The sequence below is a fragment of the Formica exsecta genome, unplaced genomic scaffold (assembly GCF_003651465.1).
Source record: "Formica exsecta isolate Colony F162 unplaced genomic scaffold, ASM365146v1 scaffold928, whole genome shotgun sequence".
NCBI lineage: Eukaryota > Metazoa > Arthropoda > Insecta > Hymenoptera > Formicidae > Formica > Formica exsecta.
The window spans coordinates 193,726-218,948 of NW_021853694.1; the positions used below are offsets into that span (position 1 = coordinate 193,726).

General features: G+C 35.7%; 5 protein-coding genes across 10 annotated transcripts in view; 1 reads left to right on the forward strand and 4 right to left on the reverse strand.

Annotated features, from left to right (window-relative positions):
- The window catches only part of LOC115245208 (probable serine/threonine-protein kinase ndrC), a 6,791-nt gene extending 5,996 nt beyond the window's left edge, over nucleotides 1-795 (reverse strand). Inside the window, exon 1 of the mRNA XM_029823399.1 lies at nucleotides 336-795. The gene's annotated coding sequence lies outside the window, so the exon portion shown is untranslated. The remainder of the gene's footprint in view (nucleotides 1-335) is intronic.
- A 3,906-nt stretch (nucleotides 796-4,701) lies between these two features.
- Nucleotides 4,702-8,565, reverse strand: LOC115245198 (casein kinase II subunit beta). 3 transcript variants are annotated; one of them, XM_029823384.1, is made up of 5 exons: nucleotides 8,491-8,565; nucleotides 7,826-7,901; nucleotides 7,113-7,215; nucleotides 6,589-6,970; nucleotides 4,702-5,948 (listed from the first exon to the last, which is right to left on the reverse strand). In XM_029823384.1, exons 2-5 carry the CDS (start codon nucleotides 7,895-7,897, stop codon nucleotides 5,840-5,842), a joined length of 666 nt encoding a protein of 221 aa, XP_029679244.1. In that variant the 5' UTR covers nucleotides 7,898-7,901; nucleotides 8,491-8,565; the 3' UTR covers nucleotides 4,702-5,839. The 3 variants fall into 3 exon arrangements, with proteins under 3 accessions (XP_029679244.1, XP_029679245.1, XP_029679243.1); XM_029823385.1 differs by having other exon boundaries at nucleotides 8,479-8,497; XM_029823383.1 differs by lacking the exon at nucleotides 8,491-8,565 and adding an exon at nucleotides 8,337-8,463.
- A 6,232-nt stretch (nucleotides 8,566-14,797) lies between these two features.
- On the reverse strand, nucleotides 14,798-16,248 carry LOC115245207. The gene is made up of 2 exons (XM_029823398.1): nucleotides 15,814-16,248; nucleotides 14,798-15,633 (listed from the first exon to the last, which is right to left on the reverse strand). The coding sequence occupies exons 1-2, from the start codon at nucleotides 16,131-16,133 to the stop codon at nucleotides 15,030-15,032; spliced, it is 924 nt and encodes a 307-aa protein (XP_029679258.1). The 5' UTR covers nucleotides 16,134-16,248; the 3' UTR covers nucleotides 14,798-15,029.
- Nucleotides 16,249-20,131: 3,883 nt separating this feature from the next.
- On the forward strand, nucleotides 20,132-21,858 carry LOC115245191 (ubiquitin-like protein 5). Of its 2 annotated transcripts, XR_003885496.1 has the most exons (5): nucleotides 20,132-20,289; nucleotides 20,458-20,647; nucleotides 20,782-20,836; nucleotides 21,154-21,209; nucleotides 21,285-21,858. XR_003885496.1 is itself a non-coding variant. In XM_029823372.1 (4 exons), exons 2-3 carry the CDS (start codon nucleotides 20,470-20,472, stop codon nucleotides 20,823-20,825), a joined length of 222 nt encoding a protein of 73 aa, XP_029679232.1. In that variant the 5' UTR covers nucleotides 20,132-20,289; nucleotides 20,458-20,469; the 3' UTR covers nucleotides 20,826-20,836; nucleotides 21,154-21,858. The 2 variants fall into 2 exon arrangements, 1 of the variants encoding a protein (XP_029679232.1); XM_029823372.1 differs by having other exon boundaries at nucleotides 21,154-21,858.
- Nucleotides 20,992-25,223, reverse strand: part of LOC115245190 (uridine-cytidine kinase) — a 6,350-nt gene continuing 2,118 nt past the window's right edge. The window contains exon 5 of one of the 3 annotated variants that reach the window (XM_029823370.1): nucleotides 20,992-22,116. In XM_029823370.1, the coding sequence (XP_029679230.1) occupies nucleotides 21,989-22,116 (128 nt within the window). In that variant the 3' untranslated portion in view covers nucleotides 20,992-21,988. Of the gene's footprint in view, nucleotides 23,975-25,223 lie in introns of all 3 variants that reach the window. The other 2 variants (XM_029823371.1, XM_029823369.1) reach the window with 2 other exon arrangements.

Sequence of the window (25,223 nt, forward strand, 5' to 3'; positions counted from 1 at the left end):
ATTAATCTTCTTTTCAGCTGCATTATAATGCTCTTAAGAATTCCTATCTTGCAAATCTGTATAAAATCTTTTAATGGTTTGTACATTTTATTTCTTAAAGTACATATAAATTATAATAAATAAATAAATAAGATAGTAAATAATATAAAGAGGGAAATACATTAATGTAAATATTTAAAAATATTTATTAGTACACAAATGATAAAGTTGCAACTGTTATCATTCTAAAAAAGCAGATACGTGTAGAAAAGTTAATTTTTGTTTACTGTCTTTCTCTTTTATCTGTCGATGCAGATTTCCGATCAGAATTGTAAACTTTCGAAGCAAGTACTTACCTGAAGAAAAAGCGTTTTAACGTTTCGAATTATTTATAAGCTAAAAATCAATTAGTTAAATTGACATTAGGCTTCCTGGTTTAACGATGAAGTACGCGAAGAGGAAGTGAAATCACCAGGATACTTTCACCGCGAGTGTTCGAAGCATTCTCGATTCAGCATACGCATGTATCCATACACATCTGTCAAATTATACAGCCCGGTTATAGAATGGCCTAACAACACCTAACAAAGAGAATCGTCGACAAAAAGTACGGTATGCACGTACACGCGCGTTACAAGGCCGTCACATGCGCATATAAAGATTTATATATATACATATATATATACAAAATGATCCTGATATGATATATCAGTTTGTATATTTTATGCATAAGTATCACTTCCAAAACTTAAACGTAATTTAAACGTTGAGAGAATTTTTGGCTCTACCGGTTTTTGCCTTACATCTTACATCATAGCATTTGAATTCGCAAGGATCGCGTTTATTGGTGGGAATGTCGGAGAATCGGAGTTGAAGGACAGTTTCATGGAAACGTGGGAGAAATAACATAAAGCCCGCATCACACTGATCTCTATACATAGGCTGCGTTCCAATATTAACTACCAGTACTGAAAATGTATAGTTTACGTCACGTGCACTATATATTTTCAGTACTGGCAGTAAATATCGAAACGCAGCCATAATGGACAAATTCAACAGAGAAAACCTCACAGTAATCGAACGTGATTAGGGCCGGTATTCATAGTCCGTTCTTATATCCAAGATCGTCTTAAGTGTGGTCTTGGGTCGTCTTAAGATCCCATTCAACCAATGAAATGGCCGCATAGTATCTTAAGATCGTACTTAAGACGATCTTGAATATAAGAACGGACTATGAATACCGGCCTAGGTCTTACTTTTAGAACCAACAAATCAACGTCGAGTGTTGACAAAACGATAACTAATAGCATTGTCGAATGAACGGGTTAATCCAAACCCGATCAATTAATCACTATATTTTACTATGAATTCAAGGCCGGTATTCATAGTCCGTTCTTATATTCAAGATCGTCTTAAGTACGATCTTAAGATACTATGCGGCCATTTCATTGGTTGAATGGGATCTTAAGACGACCCAAGACCACACTTAAGACGATCTTGGATATAAGAACGGACTATGAATACCGGCCCAAGTCTTTTATTTACAGAGACGATGCAATGACGTCATTAATCGCTTTCAGAGCGGTTAAACCATAGACATATAGAATGGACTGAGCGTTGCGATAGACAAACGCGTGCTCGCTGTAGAGAGAGAGGTACTATATGGGAGGCCTATTTTGTCTCTTTTCTTAGCATCTCATTGGTGATTTTATCCCCCTCCATATAGAAAATCACCAATGAGATGCTAGGAAAAGAGACAAACATAGGCCTCTCATATAGTACCTCTCTTTCTACAGCAGGCGCGCGTTTGTCTATCTCGTAATGCTCAATCCAATCTATATATCTATGGTAGAAAACTATAAAGCCCGGTCTACAATGAGTCGTTAGTCGTTAGATCACCAATGAGATGATAGGAAAAGAGACAAACATAGGCCTCCCATATAGTACCTCTTTTTCTACAGCAAGCGCACGTTTGTCTATCTCACAATGCTCAATCCAGTCTATATATCTATGGGCTACGCTTGCCGCGCAATCAAATAGCGATGCGATCAATGGCGACCAATCAATCCTTCGCCCTTATGAAAAAATTGTATGTTGATTGACTACCGCGATTTTTGCCGCGCGACAAGCGTTGCCGCCTCCTATGTGGAGAAACTACCGGTATTCATAGTCCGTTCCATAGACATAGTATATCTAGACCAAACGTTTGCCTTTATTTAAGGAGTGGGGGTAAAGATGCACGTAGAAAAGAACATAAGCGGGGAGCACACACTTTTGCATAAGCGCATAATCATAAGCATAAGGAATTTGATTGGTCAATTTCTTTATGCATAAAAAAATGGACCAATCAATTTCCTCATGCTTATGATTATGCGCTTATGCAAAAGTGTGTGCTCCCCGCTATACTCTGAGTCTGTTCTTTATAGCTGAACTGGCTGCACTAGTTCAGAGTTTATCTTTTTCTCTCCCCGTTAGAAGGAGAAAGATAAGCTCTGAACTAGTGCAGCCAGTTCAGCTATAAAGAACAGACCTTCTGTTTCGTGACCCTTGCGTTCTCTTTCGCTCGCACGTAGCATAGCGAACAGAGTATGTCCTTTTCTACGTGCACCTTGGCAGTTTACTGCGTGATAGATTGAACACTCCTTGCACTGAGTCATCACATATTTCTTGTAAATGCTTTCATATTATCAGTATTTATGTAGCAGATATTTTTACACGATAATATCGATATAATCGAAAAGAAATCAAGATAGCATAATTGTCGGTCAATAAATTTGCAATTACTGAAAGATAATGTAAGCCAAGAATTAACAATCATTCTCTCCTTGTCGCTCTATCATGCTGACAATACATAAAGTATCGATGAAAAAGCAACAAATAAGAAAGCAATAAATTGTCAAGTTTAATAAGTGCCCGTGTTTTACATATTGTATATTAGTTCACTCTGAGTTATTATTTTACTGTTGTTATTTTATCGTCATACAATTTTTAATCATATATATATAATTTTTAGATATTATTGATACATATATACGCATAAATGTGTATAAACAAATATAAGATTTACAAAAAGTGGGCGCCCATTAGTCTTGTTGCATTACTGCTTTCTGCTACGAGAGGCCAGAAAGCATTTTCAGGCTATATCTCGGCCGTAAAGAGATACGCTAGAGGAACAAGGATAGCGTGATCGTTGATCCTTTTCTATCTTTCCTCTCCACGGTGTGTCCACGCGAGCGATGCAATCGTGTGTGTACGTATACAGACATACACCTATATATCGAGACTGAGAATTCATTCCTCAGCGATCTAGTTTCCACCGAAGTATTAATTCGCATCTAGCTCGGCGTAGGACCGCGGTTTCCACCGAAGTCATCGGTCCGATTCTGTTTCGGTGCGCATCGAATTTAACGTTTCCATCAACTTAAATTTAGTCCTACGCCGCGCTAGATGCGAATTGATACTTACGGTGGAAACTAGACCACTGTTGGTAACCCTGAAACCTGGGTATCGATTCTGTAATTCAAGTAAAGCCCGAATCACACTAGCGGCTCGCGGCTGCGATTTGCTACGCTCCAATCATACTTGCAATTGGTGCTTTCTGATTGGCTGAGGCAATCGCAATCGCAGCCGCGAGCCGCTAGTGTGATTCGGGCTTAAGGGTGAAAATTACAAAAATGAGTGAATTTACTAGAAAATTCATAATTTCATTGGTCCAAACCTAGTAAATACACTCATTTTTGTAATTTTCACTCTCATTTGAATTACAGAATCGATACCCTGAGTTTCACATTTTCACCGCGCAAGGTCTCCAATGTCAATTCGGAGTTTGCCCGTCACTCCTGTCGACCCTTAAGGCCGATATTACATTTGTCGTACGACAAAGGTAATATCGGCTTAAAGCCCGGTCTACAATGAGTCATTAATCGTTAGTCGTAAGCAAATTGACCAATCATAGTCGATTATTTCGAGAATATTCTTGATATAATAGACTATGGTTGGTCAATTTGCTTACGACTAACAATTAACAACTCATTGGGTGCTTTCCATTTAGTGACTCAAGTCGACACAAGTATCATTCTATCTTCTTTCAATACCAGTGAACAACAGAGATAGAATGATGCTTGTGTCGACTTGAGTCACTAAATGGAAAGCACCCATTGTAGACCGGGCATTACGGTTACGAGTAACAATGGTCTAGTTTCCACCGTAAGTATCAATTCGCATCTAGCGCGGCGTAGGACTAAATTTAAGTCGATGGAAACGTTAAATTCGATGCGCACCGAAACAGAATCGGACCGATGACTTCGGTGGAAACCGCGGTCCTACGCCGCGCTAGATGCGAATTAATACTTCGGTGGAAACTAGACCAATTTTTCACGTGCAATGGCCTTGGGAACAGAAGCTGCACCGATTCTAGGGCCGGTATTCATAGTCCGTTCTTATATTCAAGATCGTCTTAAGTGTGGTCTTGGGTCGTCTTAAGATCCCATTCAACCAATGAAATGGCCGCATAGTATCTTAAGATCGTACATCTTGTATACGATATTTTTGTCTGTAATTGATGATTATACGGAGGCCCATTAACTGTTGTAAAATATAATGCATATAATAAAAATGCAATTATTAAATGTATACAGCATTGTAAATTAAATTACATATTTATATGAATCTTTTTAAATTCAAATTCACAAATGTATGTGGATATTGAAAACACAATGCGTGTAAATAAATCGTACTTTAATTTAAAGCGAAAATACGATACAGTAGTTTTCTCTAATATAAATCAATCAATTTGGATACAAAATCTATTTGACTCAAAACTTTACTTTGCGAACAATTAAACGAAATGAAGAAAATATTACTAGTAGCTTTGTTGTTCTACGTTAAAAATTATACACAGAATTTTATTTTCTAAATTTTCGCGCGAAATCTTTCTTCCACCAATGCTAAATGTGAATAAAAACGTCTCGAAAACTGTGATAGAAACCAAGATAATCGTCTATTTTAATTCTTCGTGGAACGTTGTGCACGATTTTTCGTTTCTTTAAAATTATTGCGTCTCAAGTTCAATAATTTTTTTGGCGTTAAAGTAAATTATTTATATATATTATCTACACGATTTTACATATCAATAAATTGTTTCTGTCACAGTTCGCGCACAAATTACTCGGCAATTAAATTAAATTACACTTAATAGCTATATTCTCCCCTTTATACATTATTTTGCGTCTTGAAAAGAATCAATGCGAAACTCAGAGTACTCTCTCTCTCTCTCGCTCTCTTTTTACCCGCGTCTCGACTCTTTTTTTAGGAAGTCCGCTTCTGCACATTTTTAGGAACTACTTGGCAGCAAATACGATGATGCGAACGACTCTCGTACAAAACGGATGTATGTTCTATCCTATAATCATGTCTTTCCTTATTTATGATCTAACGAAATTATTCTATATAGTATGTTTTTTTATTTTTCCTTTATCCTTTAAAGTGGATTATGTTCAAAGTTTCTATACAAAAACATATTGGTTCTTCGCGTAAACGATTATTGAAAACAATATTATTACTACAATTTAAATTATGATAATGATTTACACGACGAAACTAAATGTGCTTGCCTCTCTCTTTCTCTTTTTCTTCTCATCTCTTTACGTAATATCGGATACTCCGAAAACGTAAGAGCAATGAGATAATGAGTAAATTGAAAGAGTTGCAAGGAGCGACTACATAGGAAATGTCCTATTTGCGCAGAAACATATTGCATAGGAGAAACAGAGATATAAAAAATATTTTATTTAAATCTTCAGGACGAAATTAGAAATTGCGAGTAATGAAAGGAAGTATTCTAGGCTATTCCGAAATGACCTTAACGTTTTCCATTATTGTAGTTAAGAGCCCGTAAAGGTGCTTTAAACGTGGACGCAGACTGTTGCTGGATCTGATATGCTAGAGGATGAATTTTAAAGCCGTATAATCTGAAAAAAAATAAAATCTATCTTTTAACTTTCGGATTTCATATATCTTTACATATATACAGAAAGTAAAACTTCACAAATAGTGTAAAGTATATAGTAATATATAATAAGACTTGATTTTGTCTCAATTATTATCAAATATCATTATTATTAAATATCATTTAATTTCCTTAGGTGTTTATATTAATTTATCTCTGATTAAACATGTACAATTTATAAAAGCACAGTGTAGCATGAAGATCATTGTTGCTCAATCTATCATGTGTGTGTGTGTGTGCGTGAAACTATGAATATTATGAATATCACTAGAAAATATATTGAGAAAATTATGATATGATTTTGATTATTGTATACTAATAGAATCTATAGAAAAATTTTTAATTTTCACGAAATTTATATATAATTATATACAAAAGTTGTGTTTAATAAGATTTTTTCGATTGAAGCAATATTTATCTATATTAAAGTAACTTCTTCTCTACTTGTATATTTTTCATAATTTCATCATAAAAAAAAAAATAATAAAATACCATATACTTTTAAAATTTTTACAGCCAAAGATAGTATTTTGGATTTTTACTGTACGATCATTATTCTATTACTAAAAGTGCTTATCATTCACAGATTGATTTCTATTTACCTAGGTACAAATTGATTTGCCGCACGTTTCGGTCTGTATTCGGGATGGACCATGAACAGCATATGTGGAAATCCTGTTCCAAAATAAGCTCCATCGGTGTGATGATGTCTCGAACTCTTTGGCGTATAAACGTCCATGCACTTGGGACAATAACTCTTGACCATTGCCTCACCGGGAACATCGCTGAGGCCTAACGGCAACATCGGCTGGGATTCACAGTAAACTCGCGGGCAATGGCCGAAATCGCCTGCTTGGTATTTTTCGATCATTTGAGCGATGCCACGATTGGTAAGTATGTAACGCGCGTGAATAAGACCATAAAGCATCTCCGCTGCTTGTTCGACCAAATCTGATTGATTTGGATTGTCGTCCAAATCATCATCTAACAAGTAAAAATCAACAAGAGTATTAAAAAGAGTAGTAATATGTATTTGACAATTTTTTTTACCTCTTATTTCGGTTTATATACTTAATAATTAGAGAAAGAGAATAATTTCATTTGTTACTGTTTCGAGGCAACTTACCAGGTTCAAGATCGAGAATCATATCCAATGCTTGACGATAATGTGGTACTTGTTCATTCAGTCCCGTCAAATTAAATTTGTCTTGAATATAATCCTCATCCACCTTGATACAAACAGAATAAGTGACATCTATAATTGTAAACTTTTCTGTGAGAAATATTATTCGAATGTCTCTCGTATATAAATAAAAAAATGTATCAATAACAAAATAAATGTATATTTTAAAATATCAAATATAAATTTGTGTAATTATCGTGATTATAGTTTAAAGAAAGATAGAAAACAAATTGTATATTTTAAAGCATTTATTAGATGACTAACAAAATATGTATATACCACATATGTCACTTATACAAAAACAGGATTATACTTTCACGCATCATTTTAATTCTACTTTGAGATTTTGTCGCTTTATTATTCTTACCTTAAATCTAAACGAGTATTTATATAAGAAAAGCTTATCGCTTTTACTTCTACGCACGCACGCGCGCGCGCGCACACGCGCACGCACACACACACACACAACACGCACACGCACACACACACACACACACACACACACACACACACTGCGGATGAGAGACCGCAGTAGGAATAAGTTGGCATTTTCCGAAACCCTAATGTGTTCCAATAAACATTACTTATGGAGCGTTTAAAATACATGTGACGAAGATGTAACAATATACAATAGGAGCATTTTCCCGAGTACTCACCTCGCAAAAGAACTCGTTCCCGCGCAAGCCGCAAAACCACGAGATCCAGGACACTTCCTCGGAGCTGCTCATTTTCCTGCGGCAGAAGAAATCGTGAGGAGAGTCCCGTTATTACGTATTCACGCGGGGCGGCCAGGTATCGGCGAATATATATAAGCGACGAAGCGCCGCTATTCTCGTTCTCGCTCGTTGCCTCGATGCGTACCCGCGTAAACGCGTCGTCGGCTATCGACGCGCACGTTGGTTAGTTGGTTAGAGTGGCGCGAACGCGAACGCGAAAACGAGTTCGACACTCTCGACTCTGGACAGGGACAACAGGGACAACAGGGACGACAGGGACGACAAGGATGACAGGGAAGATAGGGCGAAAAAAGGAAGAAGGGATGGGAATGACAGACGAACGGATGGACGGACAGACGGAGATAACTGCGCGGGGTGTGCAATGGGGTTCGACTTTTACCAGGCAAAATGCCCGACAAATTACGGACCCGTCCGGCGCGTTCACACCTACGTTTCCATGGCAATTGCTGCTATAGATCAATTGTTTTTCGAATACGTTGCACGGGACGAGGCACGACGAAGAAGCGCATTACTCTTGCAAATTGCCGACGTGGAGCTACAGCTATCTAACGAAAAATCAAAAATAAACAGACCTCGCAGCTTACCTCTTGGTGCTTTGATTAGCCACGCTTGCTTAACCGAACGGGGTATAGGTGGCGCTGCGCCGGCTGCGCGCGCGCGAGCGTGTCGCTTATCCTCGCCTTCAGCCCGGTCTACAATGAGTCGTTAGTCGTTAGTCCCAAGCAAATTAACCAACCACAGTCTATTATTCTAAGAATATTCTAGGAATAATCGACTGTGGTTGGTCAATTTGCTTGCGACTATCGACTAAGGCCCAATTTCACCAAGCTCGGTTAGGGCCAATTTCACCAAGTCCGGTTAGATTAACCGACGGTTAAAATTAGCAGGGTGGCCAACAGAAAATAAAGGTGAAGGAAAACCAAGTATTCATATCATTTCAGTTGAAACCCTACTAATTTTAACCGTCGGTTCATCTAACCGAGCTTGGTGAAATTGGCCCTAAGGCCGATATTACATTTGTCGTACGACAAACTTTTTAAGCGCATTAGTTAGCTAATTTTTAGAGACTCAAAAAAGTTTCTATTTTGCAGCCAATCAATATGCTTAAAAAGTTTGTCGTATGACAAATGTAATATCGGCCTTTGCCCTTATCGTCGCCATCTCGTCCAACAGTTTAAAGCCCATATCAGACTATGCATTGAGATTGAAATTTGACCAATCAGGACAAGGAAATTTTAGTTCCTTTATAGCATTTTCGGACGTAGGTCTTTTTTATAGTGATTAATGACGTCATTGCATCGTCTCTGCCAATAAAAGGCTTGAATTCATATTAAAATATAGTGATTAATTGAACCGGGTTAGGTTAATCCGTTCGTCCGAAAACGTTATTAGTGTCGGTCTACAATAGTGATTTAAGCTCTAAGCCTTAAGAAATTGACTAATCACAGTCGAGTATTCTCCTCATACTTGATCGTGATTGGTCAATTTCTTAAGGCTTAGAGCTTAAATCACTATTGTAGACCGACACTTAGTGTTTTCGAATGTAGCAGGTTTAAGCCGATATTACATTTGTCGTACGACAAACTTTTTAAGTATATTGATTGGCTGCAAAATAGAAACTTTCTTGAATCTCTAGAAATTAGCTAATCCATGCACTTAAAAAGTTTGTCGTACGACAAATGTAATATCGACCTTAATCGCTCTCAGAACTAGTGCGCATGCGCAAAGTATACTCAATTTTCAGCGTTTTCGAATGTAGCAGGTTTAATTGCTCTGAGTGCGATTAATAACGTCATTGCATCATCTCTGCCAATAAAAAACTTGAATTTATAGTAAAACATAGTGATTAATTGATCCGGGTTGGATTAAAAGCTTCTGCACACAGGACACGCAAAACGCTTGCCGCGCGGAAAAAGACGATGCGATAGCCAATCAATTTTTCGCTCTAATGGAAAAGTTATAAGTTGATTGGCTACCGCGTCAACTTTTGCCGCGCGGCAAGCGTTTCCGCGTCCTGTGTGTAGAAGCCATAACCCGTTCATTCGAAAACGCTATTTGACACGCGGGACGATTTTCGCTATGCATAAACACGTCGAGGCGCTTTCTGTAGGCAGGAGTCTTGAGTATACTTTGCGCATCCGCACTACAATTATAAAATAAATTTATTTTGTACATAAATAAAAAATTTATCAATTTATAAACGTAACATTGGTATATTTGTAAATCACAAACGATTTCCTGTCGATTACAGTTATCAGCTCTCGCAAAATCTGTTTATTACTAAAAAGTGTCGGCTGACATTATAACTAAACTAAAATTGTTAATTACAAAAAATCTAATTTGTCACAAACATTAAAAACAGACTCACAATCAATCACAAACGATTTACAAACAAAATACATTCAGAAAAATTAAAAATAATCATATTTAATATTTTCTTCCGGCTAGCTTCATGTAGGTCTCGAACCCATCAGCCTCTGTGTGTAAATGGCCTAGTTTACACCGATATACTTTAAAGGTAACGTCCCATGGCGCGTATTGCGATATGCGCGTATCAGGTATATCGAAATCCGCGACCAATCACAGATGTTCCGCTGTTTTCAGTACGCTGAAGTTTGGTTTCTACTATCCTATTTTACACCGATATATTTTAATACGTACTAAATACTATACTATCCAATCACAGCCGTTCCATGGAGAATTCACATTACGTCTGATGTCCGATGTATTCAATCGGACGTCGTACATCGGACATCGGATGCAATGTGAATCCTCCATTAAAGAGTTAAACTCCGGTTAAAGCTTAGAACATATATAAATGGAAGGAGAATAGCAGGCTGAAAAGTGTCGGAAGAAAGTGAGAAAGAAAATCGTAGTTGCCTCTCTCTTGTGAGTAACTATACATACAAGCATCGTGTCTGTAGTATACATACTTTTGTGTACACACACATTGTGACTAATGTAACCTTATTTTTCATTGGGCCAAACCGGTAAGCCGTGCATGCGCACTTTTGAGCAGTTACTCACAAGAGAGAGGCAACAATGATTTTCTTTCTCACTTCCTTCCGACATGTTTTTCTATCGGGAAAAAAGACATTCCCCTTCCATTTATATATGTTCTAAGGTGCGAACCATAGACATAGTATATCTAGACCGAGTGTTGAGGAATAGTGATTAATTGATCCGGGTTGGATTAAAAGCTTCTGCACACAGGACACGCAAAACGCTTGCCGCGCGGAAAAAGACGATGCGATAGCCAATCAATTTTTCGCTCTAATGGAAAAGTTATAAGTTGATTGGCTACCGCGTCAACTTTTGCCGCGCGGCAAGCGTTTCCGCGTCCTGTGTGTAGAAGCCATAACCCGTTCATTCGAAAACGCTATTTGACACGCGGGACGATTTTCGCTATGCATAAACACGTCGAGGCGCTTTCTGTAGGCAGGAGTCTTGAGTATACTTTGCGCATGCGCACTACAATTATAAAATAAATTTATTTTGTACATAAATAAAAAATTTATCAATTTATAAACGTAACATTGGTATATTTGTAAATCACAAACGATTTCCTGTCGATTACAGTTATCAGCTCTCGCAAAATCTGTTTATTACTAAAAAGTGTCGGCTGACATTATAACTAAACTAAAATTGTTAATTACAAAAAATCTAATTTGTCACAAACATTAAAAACAGACTCACAATCAATCACAAACGATTTACAAACAAAATACATTCAGAAAAATTAAAAATAATCATATTTAATATTTTCTTCCGGCTAGCTTCATGTAGGTCTCGAACCCATCAGCCTCTGTGTGTAAATGGCCTAGTTTACACCGATATACTTTAAAGGTAACGTCCCATGGCGCGTATTGCGATATGCGCGTATCAGGTATATCGAAATCCGCGACCAATCACAGATGTTCCGCTGTTTTCAGTACGCTGAAGTTTGGTTTCTACTATCCTATTTTACACCGATATATTTTAATACGTACTAAATACTATACTATCCAATCACAGCCGTTCCATGGAGAATTCACATTACGTCTGATGTCCGATGTATTCAATCGGACGTCGTACATCGGACATCGGATGCAATGTGAATCCTCCATTAAAGAGTTAAACTCCGGTTAAAGCTTAGAACATATATAAATGGAAGGAGAATAGCAGGCTGAAAAGTGTCGGAAGAAAGTGAGAAAGAAAATCGTAGTTGCCTCTCTCTTGTGAGTAACTGCTCAAAAGTGCGCATGCACGGCTTACCGGTTTGGCCCAATGAAAAATAAGGCAGTTACTCACAAGTGAGAGGCAACTATGATTTTCTTTCTTACTTCCTTCCGACATGTTTTTCTATCGGGAAACAAAGGCATTCCCCTTCCATTTATATATGTTCTAAAGCTTTGTGTCCACGATGCTAGAACTCGGTCCGAGATCTCGGGCCGAGAAACGTGTAGCCAATAAAATTGCCGTTTTTCCGTAAAAGCTGCAAATTGATTGGCTACACATTTCTCGGTCCGAGAATTCGGATTGAGTTCTAGCATCATGGACACAAGGCTTAAGGGTTAAAGTAATAGCGTTTTCGAATGAACGGGTTAACTCTACCCGATTCAATTAATTACTATATTTTACTATGTATTCAAGCCTTTTATTGGCAGATATGATGCAATGACATCATTAATCGCTTTGAGAGCGATTAAACTTGCTACATTCGAAAACGCTATAAGTTGAACCGGGCCTTAAGCCCGTATCAGACTATGCATTGAGATTGAAATTTGACCAATCAGGACAAAGAAATTTTAGTTTCTTTTATCCTGATTGGACAAATTTCAATCTTCAATACGTAGTCTGATACGGGCTTTAGGGTGCCGTCCCATGGCGCGTATTGCGATACGCGCGTATCGAACTCTGCGACCAATCACAGATGTTCCGCTGTTTTCAGTACACCGGAGTTTGGTTCCTACCATAGATATAGTATATCTAGACCGAGCGTTTGCCTTTATTTAAAGAGTTGGGGCCGATGCCCACGTAGAAAAGGACATACTCTGTTTCGTACCCCTTGCGTTTTCTCTTGCTCGCACAGAGCATAGCGCTCTCTTTCGTCATGCTACGTGCGAGCGAGAGAGAACGCAAGGGGCTCGAAACAGAGTATGTCCTTTTCTACGTGGATATTTACTCCCACTCCTTAAATAAAGGCAAACGCTCGGTCTAGATATACTATGTCTATGAAGGAAACAATAGGAGCGACAATTTTATAGGATGAAAATTTTAAAAGCTCAAAAATATCATAGGGGGGGAGGAACTGCAAGCCCTCGCTCGACGGCAGAGAGGAGCGAGCCACGTTGTGCGGAGAGCAGCGGACAGGACCAAAGGACGTGACCAATATCTTGTTGTGGAGCCCCGCAATCGCATGCGGGAGAGTCCACAATGTTGCATCTAGAAAGACTATACCCAGTGAGCATTATTGAGAGGATGAGCTCTTTAAGAGGACTTTTTAAAGACTTAATTAAATTTTCTTAGAAATGATATCAGTAAGTTATCTTTTTGTCGGCGAGCTGCGCGCCTGGTAGTATGCGGCAGCATACACTTCACGGCACGCGGCTCACCGACGTGCGCCCGGCTAAAGGTTAGCGCTGATTGACCAGACTTAACTCAATAATAACTCCTTTATTAAGCGCTATAAAAAAAAAAATGATAGATGACTTTTCGATTCAGTTTGGTCCGCTCTATCTGCACACGAGTATTGTCCCAAATGATCTGGGACACCCTGTATATGATTGTGCGATCCGCTCGAATTATGAATTCAGCAGATTGTCGGCGTATCAAAAACGGCGGATCGTCTGTGATTGGTCGCAGAGTTCGATACGCCTGACACGCGCGTATCGCAATACGCGCCATGGGACGTCACCCTTAATCGCATTATAAAACAGAGGTTTTCATTATTTTTTATCAAATACTGCGAGAGAGAAAAAGATATATGCAATCCCAAGTTGAGTTTGTTTTGATGCTAAAAGTAAGTGATGCTAAAATAAGCAGCAGTTAATTGACCAATCAGGATAAAGAAATTTGTGTCCAGATTAATCAATAAAAGAAATTAGCGCTAAATTAATAAAATGACGGGAAAAAACATCCAGTTTTTTCTTAAAGATTCTCTATCTAATAAGAATAAAAATTTAAATTTAATAAACATTATGTGTTTAGAGATTATTGGTTAATAATTGACAATAATAAAATAATAATAATGAGAGAAAAAAAATAAAGAAAAGAAAACTCCTCCCCGACGGGGAATCGAACCCCGGTCTCCCGCGTGACAGGCGGGGATACTAACCACTATACTATCGTTATATATAATTATAATTGCATATTTAGTCGAAAAAATATCGCAATTTTTATTCTGATATATTATAATCATTTTTAAATATGTATAACTCTTCGTCTCTTTAATATAAAAAAAAATTTATTATATGCGTTTATATATATGATAATGTTTATACAGGGAAAAATTAACAGACCGTTCTGATATTTCGAAAACTATGGATTTGAGAAGAAATGTATCACAAGAATAAATCCTTGTTTCAAATATATTTTTGTAGCTGATGTCGAGACGTTTCTAAAATAGTCTTGTATTATTAAACTTTCTTCTGTTAATAATAACTTCCTAATTGTGAGTTGAACCGTCGAATTTATGATGTTACCAGCATTAGCGTGACCCAAAATGTGCTACGTGGTGGCTGCACGATTGTATTTACATCTTTTTTGCGAGTATGTCAAATAGAGATCGGAACTTCGTAATTCCTCGTTGCTACGGTATTTAACGATATACTTTGGGTCACGCTAATGCCAGCGGTAACGTAATTTCGATGATCCATAATTCAGGAAATTCTTGACAAAAGGGGGTTTAACTGTATCATTTTAAAAATGTCTCCACATCAACTACAACAATATACATATACAATAAAAGACGGGAGTACCTATTTAAAACATTCAAGATAATCTTCATTCGACTTTCACAAAGTGACTCAAGGTCAAAATATCACCATTAAATCAGAGAATATGCATTTCTTTCTTCGTATTTTTTAACAATAATTTTATTTATAAACCAATAAAACGAGAAAAACGTATCTTATAAAAATAATCAAGGTTTATGTATTAATTGTAATAATATTTCTAGAATCTCTTGTTTCTGTTTGGATACAGAGATCCTTTGTTTCCTCTCTTCAATTTCTAATTCAAGTCTCGCCTCGCGTTCTTTTTTTTCCATTCTAAACTTTTCTTCTTCAAGTTGAATTCTCCTCTCCTCCAAGCGAAATTGTTTTTCTTGAAATTCTACCTCTGTTTTGTATCTTTCTTGTAGAAATTGTAACGTTGACTTCTTCACATCGTGACGCACTTTATTCCTTATTGGACCACCCGTTCTCGATGGTGATGTGGATGGCGACCACAATGGGCTCGCCGAGAATTGCAGAATCGATGACGACGACGACGACGACGAAGACGAAGACGATGAAGTTGGTGATGGTAATGCAATTGGCAACAATGTTGATAAGGATGTTTCCATTAGCGGTTCCTCTATTATTACCTCTAAAGTATCAGAAATGTTCTCCAAGATTACCTCTCTTGTTTGCATTTTTGATTTCTGTGCATTGAAGCTTTTACTAGAGCATCTGAATTCTCTTTGTAAGTCTTGTACTTGCTGCAAAAGTTGCTCCTTTTCATTATATTGTTCCTCGGTTCCTGATCTGCGAATCAATAAGTAAAAAGATACAATATATCTTTGACTATATATACATTATTTCATAATAAACGTTTCGTTAAAAAACAGCTGATAATACCGCATTATGCACTAATGCATTTGAGATTGTATGTATTAATTTTACAAAACGATACATTACAAAATATGATGACGAGCACTCGCTTACTTTCTCAAGTGTGCGTGGCCTTCTCTCGCCCAAATTTTTAACAGATGATCGACGTGCTCCTTGATGCAACGCAGACTGAAGTTCTTCCGCGTCGCGTTTACGACATGCTCGGCAACGGCCTTCCACCTGTCGCTTTCTTCGTACGGGTTCTGTCGTAAAACCTCCCGTAAAAGTATCAAGTCCTCCAGAATCGTGAAGCGTAATCGCTCCGCTTTTGCCATAGTACCTGCGATAGCGTTTATTTTTATTGTAGCGGACAGTGAACCACCACGCTCACGCTCTCCGAAATCTTTCCTGTAATAACATAGCAATAGTAACATGGCATCGTCGAGGTCGAGGAAGAGATATCTCCTCGCGGAGAGCGCAACATATATAGCTAGCCGTTCCGACGCTCCGACTCCGCACTCCGCATCACCGCTCAGGGTGGGAACCTTAGAACATATATAAATGGAAGGGGAATGCCTTTGTTTCCCGATAGAAAAACATGTCGGAAGGAAGTGAGAAAGAAAATCATTGTTGCCTCTCTCTTGTGAGTAACTGCTCAAAAGTGCGCATGCACGGCCATGTGTGTGTACACAAAAGCACAGATTAATAGACAGGTAGCCAAAGGCCCGGATGAAGACAGGTAACATTTCATGAGCAGTGAAAAGCAGCAGCAGTTTAGAAAGTAACTAGAATCGGTGACGTACTTCCGGCGCAAGTTTTTGCTGTTTGAAGTTCATCCTGTTGAACAGTTCTAAGGTGCGAACCATAGACATAGTATATCTAGACCGAGTGTTGAGGAGTGAGGGCCAAGGTGCCCGTAGAAAAGGACATACTCTGTTCCGTGCTCCTAGCGCTCTCTCTCACTCGCATGTAGCATAGCCAAAGAGTACGCTATGCTACGTGCGAGCGAGAGAGAACGCAAGAAGCACGAAACAGAGTATGTCCTTTTCTACGTGCATCTTTACCCCCACTCCTTAAATAAAGGCAAACGCTCGGTCTAGATATACTATGTCTATGGTGCGAACCCATGCAGTGGAATAGCGTAACGCGGAACGAAAACGGAATCAATCGCGAACATAACAAAAACTGCAGAACGCTCGCGATTGGTTCCGCTCTCGTTCCGTGTTACGCTATTTCGTTGCATGGGTTCGCACTCTCAGGGTGCCATTACATGGAGCGCGGAAACGCGGATTAGCGTAACTTTATGTAATGGCACCCTCAGGCCGATATTACATTTGTCGTACGACAAATGTAATATCGGCCTCAATCCCCAACCTCCGACAGAGAACGGACTGCCAGACTAATGACCCAACTAACCATTTGCGCCCCAATTGCAACCAAAAGTTGAAATCATATCCTGATGTCAAATTGGGTACAACACCAAAGCAGATCTGTCACTAGCAGTGCAACGACAGATTGACGCAACAAATCGATGGTTAATTTAACCGAACTTGGTGAAATAGGCCCTGTGGGCCTGTAAAGCCCGTATCAGACTACGCATTGAGGATTGAGATTCAAGATTCAAAATTGAAATGTGACCAATCAGGACAAAGAAATTTTAGTTTCTTTTATTCTGTGTGTGTGTGATTAGTTAAATTCCAATCTTTAATCTTCAATCTAAGTAAAAATCGAACAATTATTTGTTCGATTTTCCAAAAATCAGTTCAATATTTGAATTATCCTGTATAGGCATCGTGTCAAAAATTGAACTGATAGAGATAGATATATTACAATATTATTAGTCACATTTTGCAGGCTTTATATACACTCATGACAAAAACTTGAATACGAGTATAGATATGAATAACACGCCGCATAGCGGTAAACGACTGAACTATACTATTTCAAATAATAGAATTTTGTAATACTTTGTCATATTCTGCTTGGTTTTTGCTGCCAATATGCCATTAGATTGTGCACGCCAGATCTTGCTCAATTTTTGCCGTCAATCTGCCAGCTTAATCGGTAATAACAACTTTTGTACCCAATTCATAGCCTTTTTGCTGACAATAATTTGTAGCAGGCCTTGCCAAAATCTGTTAGAACAGACTTGGCTAACTGGGGATAGATATGTTTTTTTTCTTTGCACTTTTTATACATTTAATGAGTGCGTTCAAGAGGTTTGTTCGCGTTGCTTGAACTTTTTGCACTTAGTATCTTCGCTTTCACTTTCTTCAACATCCGAATATATATTTATCTCGTCTTCAGTGCAGAACTTTTTGGGAATTTCAAGCAACGCGAACAAACCTAAAGCCTGCGGCACACGATACGATTTTTTGTACTGATTTTGTTAATTGATTCGTTGCGTGCTGTTTAGCGAAGTATTCTACGTGTTCCAATCATAAGAGTGTTACTAGTTTTCGCTTCACACGTGCAGATTATCTTACGTGTTGGATTAATATTTTAGTTATAAGATTTCTAGAGATTTTAACAAAATTCTTCAAGACTCCAAAAATCCTTTAGATAATAGCCAATGATTGCGTATCTAGTCAAGATACGATTCAAGATATTTATTATGGAAAAATTAATAAAATTTTTTTAATTTTATTAGGTTATAAAATCTGTCATTTGTAATTAATTATATACATATTCAATTAATATCACCATAATTATAAATAAAATACATAATTACTTATATATGTATATATAACTTTTGTCTTTATATTTATTATTATTTTTATTTTTTGCGTTTTTGTCGTAGTATCGTCTGCAGCTAGCAACAAAACCATAGTGAAATAAAGCACCAAACCTATTACCAAAAACTAGCATGTTAGCACGCACAGCAACACGCAGCACATAATATTTCAAGTTACATAGCCATTGTAATTGCTAGCAAAATGTCTCGCATGCGATCTAGTACGCAAAATCGTACCGTGTGCCGCAGGCTTAAGCTATCGGTCATGTACTTTTTTCTCTAGGGCGGAAACATGAAAAGTGAAAAATTTTGCCATGAATTGCAATGCTAAAGATGCGAATTCATGGGACGCTTGTTTCAGCGTTGCATGTGGTCATGACTTCGACTCGACGCTAGCGTCAAGAAAAAAAGCTAGATTTCCTCAGCTTCAGCGTCAAGCCGTGCTGTTGACTATATGAATGAGATTTTTTTTTCCTGGATCGTGCTTCTTTCAAAATAATGACAGGAAAAAATGCGTGGTAAAATCCATGATTGTATCGTTCTATGAATATTGGATTTACCCAATACTGTTTCCTACAATAATTTCTTTTTTCCTGTTATTGTAATTGATCATTTATCAGAACTGCTGCCAAAAGTTTCTTACATTGCCGATTTTGTTCTGATAATTTTTTCGTACACTCACTTAACCATATGTAATATTTATTTCTGAATGACATGATTTACATACGGTATTGACGTTATAAATTCGATACTAAATCCTTTTCATGCGTTTTTCACAATGTAGCGTCAACTTTAATCACGTGACCTATTTTGCCGCTAAAAATGAGCGTCGAGCGTCAGCGTAAAAAGGCACCTTAATGGGCGCGTTCAGCAGAGAAAACCGTTTAGTAGCAATCGAACGTGATTGGCTCTTACTTTTAGAACCAACAAATCAAAGTAGAGTGTTGACAAGACAATAACTGAGCGCTTTCTCTGCCGAACGCGTCCAATATTTTTCACTTTTCACGTTTCCGCCCTAGGGAAAAAGTTACATGATCAATACCCTGGAGGCACAACCGTTGAGCATCGTCTTATCAACACTCGACGTCGATTTCTTGGTTATAGAAGTAAGATCCAATCAAAATCGATTGTTGTTGTGTCTCCAAGGGGTTGATTGTGTATCTTAAAATAATGTAAAAATTACAAAAGTGAGTAAATTTACTAGAGTATTTACAATTTCATTTGTCGAAATCTAGTAAATCTGTACACTTTTGTAATTTTCATTTTGTTTCAAAGATACATAATCGACTCTTTTAGGGCCGATTTCCCCAAGTCCGGTTAAATGACAATTAAAATTAGCAGGGTTCCAACTGAAATGATAAGAATGCTTGGTTTTCCTTCACTTCTATTTTCTGTTGGCCACCCTGCTAATTTTAACCGTTGGTTAATTTAACCGAACTTGGTGAAATAGGCCCTGTGGGCCTGTAAAGCCCGTATCAGACTACGCATTGAGGATTGAGATTCAAGATTCAAAATTGAAATGTGACCAATCAGGACAAAGAAATTTTAGTTTCTTTTATTCTGTGTGTGTGTGATTAGTTAAATTCCAATCTTTAATCTTCAATCTCTTCAATTTTTAATGCGTAGTCTTTGGCTATCGAGGTAGGTAATTTAAATTTAAAATAACGAAATCTTTATTATCGACCGCGAGTATAATTGGTTGAACTTTGTTTTTTTTTCTCTTCTTAACCTCAAAAAAAGAAAACGCAAAATCAGAGAGCGAAAATTAGAATTGTCATCGACCCAATATTAGTCTTTTCGTATTTCACGAACCACTGCGAAAATTTGAAGCCGCGCAATTTTAGTATATAGCGAGAGTAAGTGCGATCATTTTTCGCCTGCGATATCTGGATTGAATATTAAACGACACGAATACATGTCTGACACGTGTCTGCGATATTAATGAAGAGTGTAAACAAATGTTGATTGTTGTAACTTACGTAAAATTATTGCGCAGTATATTATCAAAATTCTTTTATTGTCAGGTACGGTAGAAAATGTTAGAGATAACATGTAACGACCGTCTCGGTAAGAAGGTTAGAGTCAAATGCAACCCGGACGACACCATAGGAGATCTGAAAAAATTGATAGCCGCCCAGACGGGGACGCACTGGGAGAAGATTGTATTGAAAAAGTGGTACACCATTTTCAAAGATCACATAAAGCTGCAAGATTGTATCCTTTCTGTTAAAATACGATCGTGTCATAGGTATATATAATATATACTAAGACAATTTATTATAATTTTTCGAACTATAAACAAATAATTTCATACAAAGTTATATTTTTCTTAATCGCGCTAATTTCAGATGAAATACACGATGGCATGAATTTAGAACTCTACTATCAATAATTCTAATAAATGTAAAATATATATCATACATGCATTAAAAAAAGCAGTTTTAATATTAATTATAATATTATAATCATTAAACTTTATATATTTTCTTTTTTTATGCCATTCAATATAACAATAAACAGTTAATTATATAACATATTGAATAATCATTCACAAAATCAACAGGAGAAAAATAATTTATATTTTACATTGTACAGCTCCTTGTATAAATATTGCTTTATATTTTAATAATCTCTAACTGATATTCTACAAAATAATATAGGTAACTGTGCTGCACGCAACAGTATACTTTATTTGATATAGTACTTTTTGATGTTTCCAGATACAGAATATAGTTCAAAAGTGTGGCAAAACAAATTGTAGATTACATAAAAAATTGTAAGACTCAGACAGAGATTTATTCTGCCTAATATAAATTCTTTGTATCTTATTACATGTAGTTTGTTCTTGCAGGTTTGCTACGCATTTTGATCGTATCCTGTGTATCCTTTATACTATACACATATCTATGTATATTTGTATATAAGCATTTACTCTCACAAAATAATTAATTATAACAAGTTTTAATTCAAATATCACTGCAAAATGCAAACACTTCTAATAAGTATTGTTAAAACAATGATGAAAATTCCTAATAACATTAATCTCGAGAGATTTCTTCTTATGATCTACATTTACATAATTAAGAGATTACATATACAAAAAAAGAAAAAGATCTGTATCAAAAAGAAGCACAACATGATTGGATCAGCAGATCTCTGTGAAACTCATTAAAATTTCAAAAGTTAATGTGGCCTCTTGAACAATTCCTCTATCCTGTTTATTGGACTTTCAGGCTCCGACATTTCCCTACCACGGTTGCTTAAGAAGTCTCTTATGTGCTGCACTATCAGATCTATCGCCACTGCAACAAATCATGAAACGTCAGTGTGTGAATAGTGATGCGCGCATGATGTATATTGGGGATAATAAACTTCTCTTTATTGACAATATATATTGTAGGACATCTTGGAACAATATAACATAATTGTTTATAGATATCTGGATTATTAATTGCTAATATTTTAGATAACAATTGTAATTGCATTATGATTACATGTGATTTATTATGCATAAGACACTTGTGTTCATTATATCGTTTTGTAAATACAAGAAGTCTATTTCTTTTCTTTGTTAACAATGTACAATAGAGCTGTCTGCCAAAACTTGTATCCTCTGATGACTATAGATATGTAGATTGAGAAGAATTGATGTCGTCTTAAAGTTGTGAAAATAAAATGTGTGTCTATGTATAATCGAAAATTAAAAGATTTTAATAAGAAGTTAATGAACAAATACATGATAAAAAAAGTTGCATTTTTCAGACTTAATAGCTATTGTAAAGAAAGTTGTGCAAATAATACAGTTCTATTATGAGTTACATTAAACAAAATTCTAGCTTTGAGATTTTTCGCGGGAAATGCTACTGAAAGGAACTGCAACAGTTTTGGCATATCTCTTGTATGTTTATACCTATGTACAAGAATCAATATTATGAGTGCGGTAGATGAATATTTATTTCGAGATACATAAATAAGTCAAACTAGATAAATTAACTCAGATAATTATGCTTTCTCTAAAGAATACTTGTATGTGCTTATATTATAAAGTATTATGCAAAAATGCAAAACATGTTGAAGCGATTGAAAGTAAAAAAAAAGGCATAAAAAAAGTCTAAAACTTTAAGTAATACCTATATTTATACACAAAAATATACACATACATATAACAGACACAATCACGCGCACATACATACATATTATGTATATAGATTTTTTTGCATAATACTTGAGATATTTGTCCAGAAACTTGAGTGACCATAGATAGCTATATAAATAATGTTAAGTAATAATGTCTTTACAAGGAAATGAAAATAGAAATTAAAATAAATTTATAGAAATTCATTATAGAGAATATTGAATTCCTAATCTTTTAAATCAGGAAACCACTTTCAAAATTGTTTAATCGCGTTTTATATCTTTTTACGATTTCTTACCTTCATTCCTCTTTTCTAGAGAAACGAGAAAATTTTAATTTATCAAGATATATGAATCAAGATATATTTTTAAAGCAAAGCTCCTTCTATATCACATCTTTTCTTTACTCTAACGATTATATTGCATATTCTTTAAATATATTACTATAATTTATATAAAAAAATGTTAGAGATATTGTATTATTCTCAATAAATTGCATTATGAAGGATACCAAGTGCTGCTGGAATATATTGACAATATAGGAAGAAATAGAAAAATATTGGAAACCGAATTCAGAATTGGAAAATAGTTGGAAAAGTTCAGTTTCATTGATATCAATTGCTATAAATACATTCTAATTCATCTATCTTTCATTGAATCTACACAATTTCATGCATTTTCTTTGGTTTAAAATTACATTTCAAAACTCACACAAAAATGTTCATACAGGATAAAATACATATAAAAAGCCATTCTCTCTGTCATATAAGAATAAGATATAATCCCACAAAGATCATGTATTTAGGGGGAAAACAATGTCCGTTTTCACCAATATTTCTAAAAACTTGAATTAATAAAAAAAAATTATGCTTAATAATTTAGTATACATTTTTTGTATACATATCACAGTAGAAACAAATATGTAATAAAATGTAATGAAACATAAATTCAGTCTTGCATGATAATTTTATATTTGTTGCAAGACGACAGATATTTTAATATTATGACAAAAATATTTCTCAAATTCATTTGTTTCTTCTTTCATTTGCTTAACAACCATTTATCCTTATATATCACGTATTTATCAATCTATTTGTTATTAAATTATATTGATAATTTAAATGTGCGATTAATTCCGTATTGAAAAACGGACATTACTTCTATCCGAGTATTTAAAATAAAAAAGAATTATCAGTATTGTATTCAGTCATACGTAGGGGTATGGTGTAAAAAAAAATGCAGTGCTTGACAGAGTGAGCTTATCATGCTTAAATCATCTGCTGAGTGTGTCGGATGAGGCCGAGGTACGCCTATGCTGGTAGAAGAATGGATGCTGCCCGGTTGAATTTTCGGCCTTTTTCAAACGCAAAATATCCCAGATGTGGTGCACTATTAGGTCTATTGCCACTGCAAACATACAACAACCAGACCATATAGGTTTCCCATGAGATACTCTCTCCCTTTAAGCTTTTGCTTAGAGTTTAAGTAGGTGTAGCTCTGACATCCGCAACCATGGCAACGTCATACCAGGCAGCACCCATGAGGATATATATACAGTACTATCTCACTTCACAAATGTTTTTTCGTTTCATTTTACGACACTAAATCATCCAATCTTCTTAAGCGAGTCTTAAGCGAGTGCGAATCTTCTTCATCTGAATAAACTTTATTTAACATTCAAATTTAATGCTAAAAATTATTTGTTCTTATTCTCCTTTTCTCATTCGCCCTTTTTATCTTGCTCTCGCCCTGGGTGAATCATGAGGAAGATTTATGGAATAGGTAAAAAAGAAAAAGAAAAAAAAATGGATCCTTGCTATGCTTTTACACTTGATAATAGCGATCAGTCCCAAACAAGGTGCATGAAGTGAGGTAATACTGTATATAAAAAGACTGAACAAATGATATGAATGTACATACAAACAAATATTAAATAAAAATAAATGCGTAAATTATACCATGTATAAAACTCAGATACTTAGTTTACCGTTAACAATTTACATGTAAACAATTGCAGCTGAGTTTTATATATCTAAAGATTGCATATACTAGCTAATTATATCAATTATATAACTACCAATTATTGTATAAAAATTTCTCGTATTTACAGAAAAATGCAGTCTTGAAAAAAGAAAAAAAAACTAGATGATTTTATATACATTCATATTTGTTATTATTTAGATCATTCAATTTGAAATTTCAGACTTATTAAAAATTAAACTTTGCATTCTATAGATTATTATTATTACTTATTGCATGTTTTAATTGGTGATTACTAATCCTTTCATTACAAATATATTTTTGCAAAAAATATACATGAGAAAAATTAATAATTCAAAAGTTTATAAATATGTTTCATCTTGTAACATTTTTGGTAGAGGTTGAAACATCATTTTCCTATATTCAATATTAAATATTTCCATAAATTCAAATTATATCTAAAGTCAAATATATAATTGGAATTAATAAAAATTCTTAAATAAGAATGTATTCTTTCTTCTGGTTTATCAGAGATTAAAACTATCCAAATAATTAAAAATTTTTCTTTTTTTTTGTTGGTTTTAATTCAAACTATTAATTTTTTGTTTATAAAATGTATTTATTAATAAAAATAATAATAATAATTAATATAAATATATTTTTATTAAAGTAAAGT

Bases quoted from the DNA above. Each gene is read 5' to 3' on its own strand.
- LOC115245198 (XM_029823383.1), bottom strand. The intron at 7,216-7,825 runs GTGAGTACTCGG...GTTTGTATCAAG, and splicing joins GGAACGAGTTCTTTTGCGAG to GTGGATGAGGATTATATTCA. The intron at 5,949-6,588 runs GTAAATAGAAAT...ATTTTTTTTCAG, and splicing joins GCAAATCAATTTGTACCTAG to ATTATACGGCTTTAAAATTC.
- LOC115245207 (XM_029823398.1), bottom strand. From the start codon at position 16,133: ATGTTACTATTGCTATGTTATTACAGGAAAGATTTCGGAGAGCGTGAG. The intron at 15,634-15,813 runs GTAAGCGAGTGC...ATTGATTCGCAG, and splicing joins GGCCACGCACACTTGAGAAA to ATCAGGAACCGAGGAACAAT.
- LOC115245191 (XM_029823372.1), top strand. From the start codon at position 20,470: ATGTTAGAGATAACATGTAACGACCGTCTCGGTAAGAAGGTTAGAGTC. The intron at 20,648-20,781 runs GTATCCTTTCTG...CGCTAATTTCAG, and splicing joins TCACATAAAGCTGCAAGATT to ATGAAATACACGATGGCATG.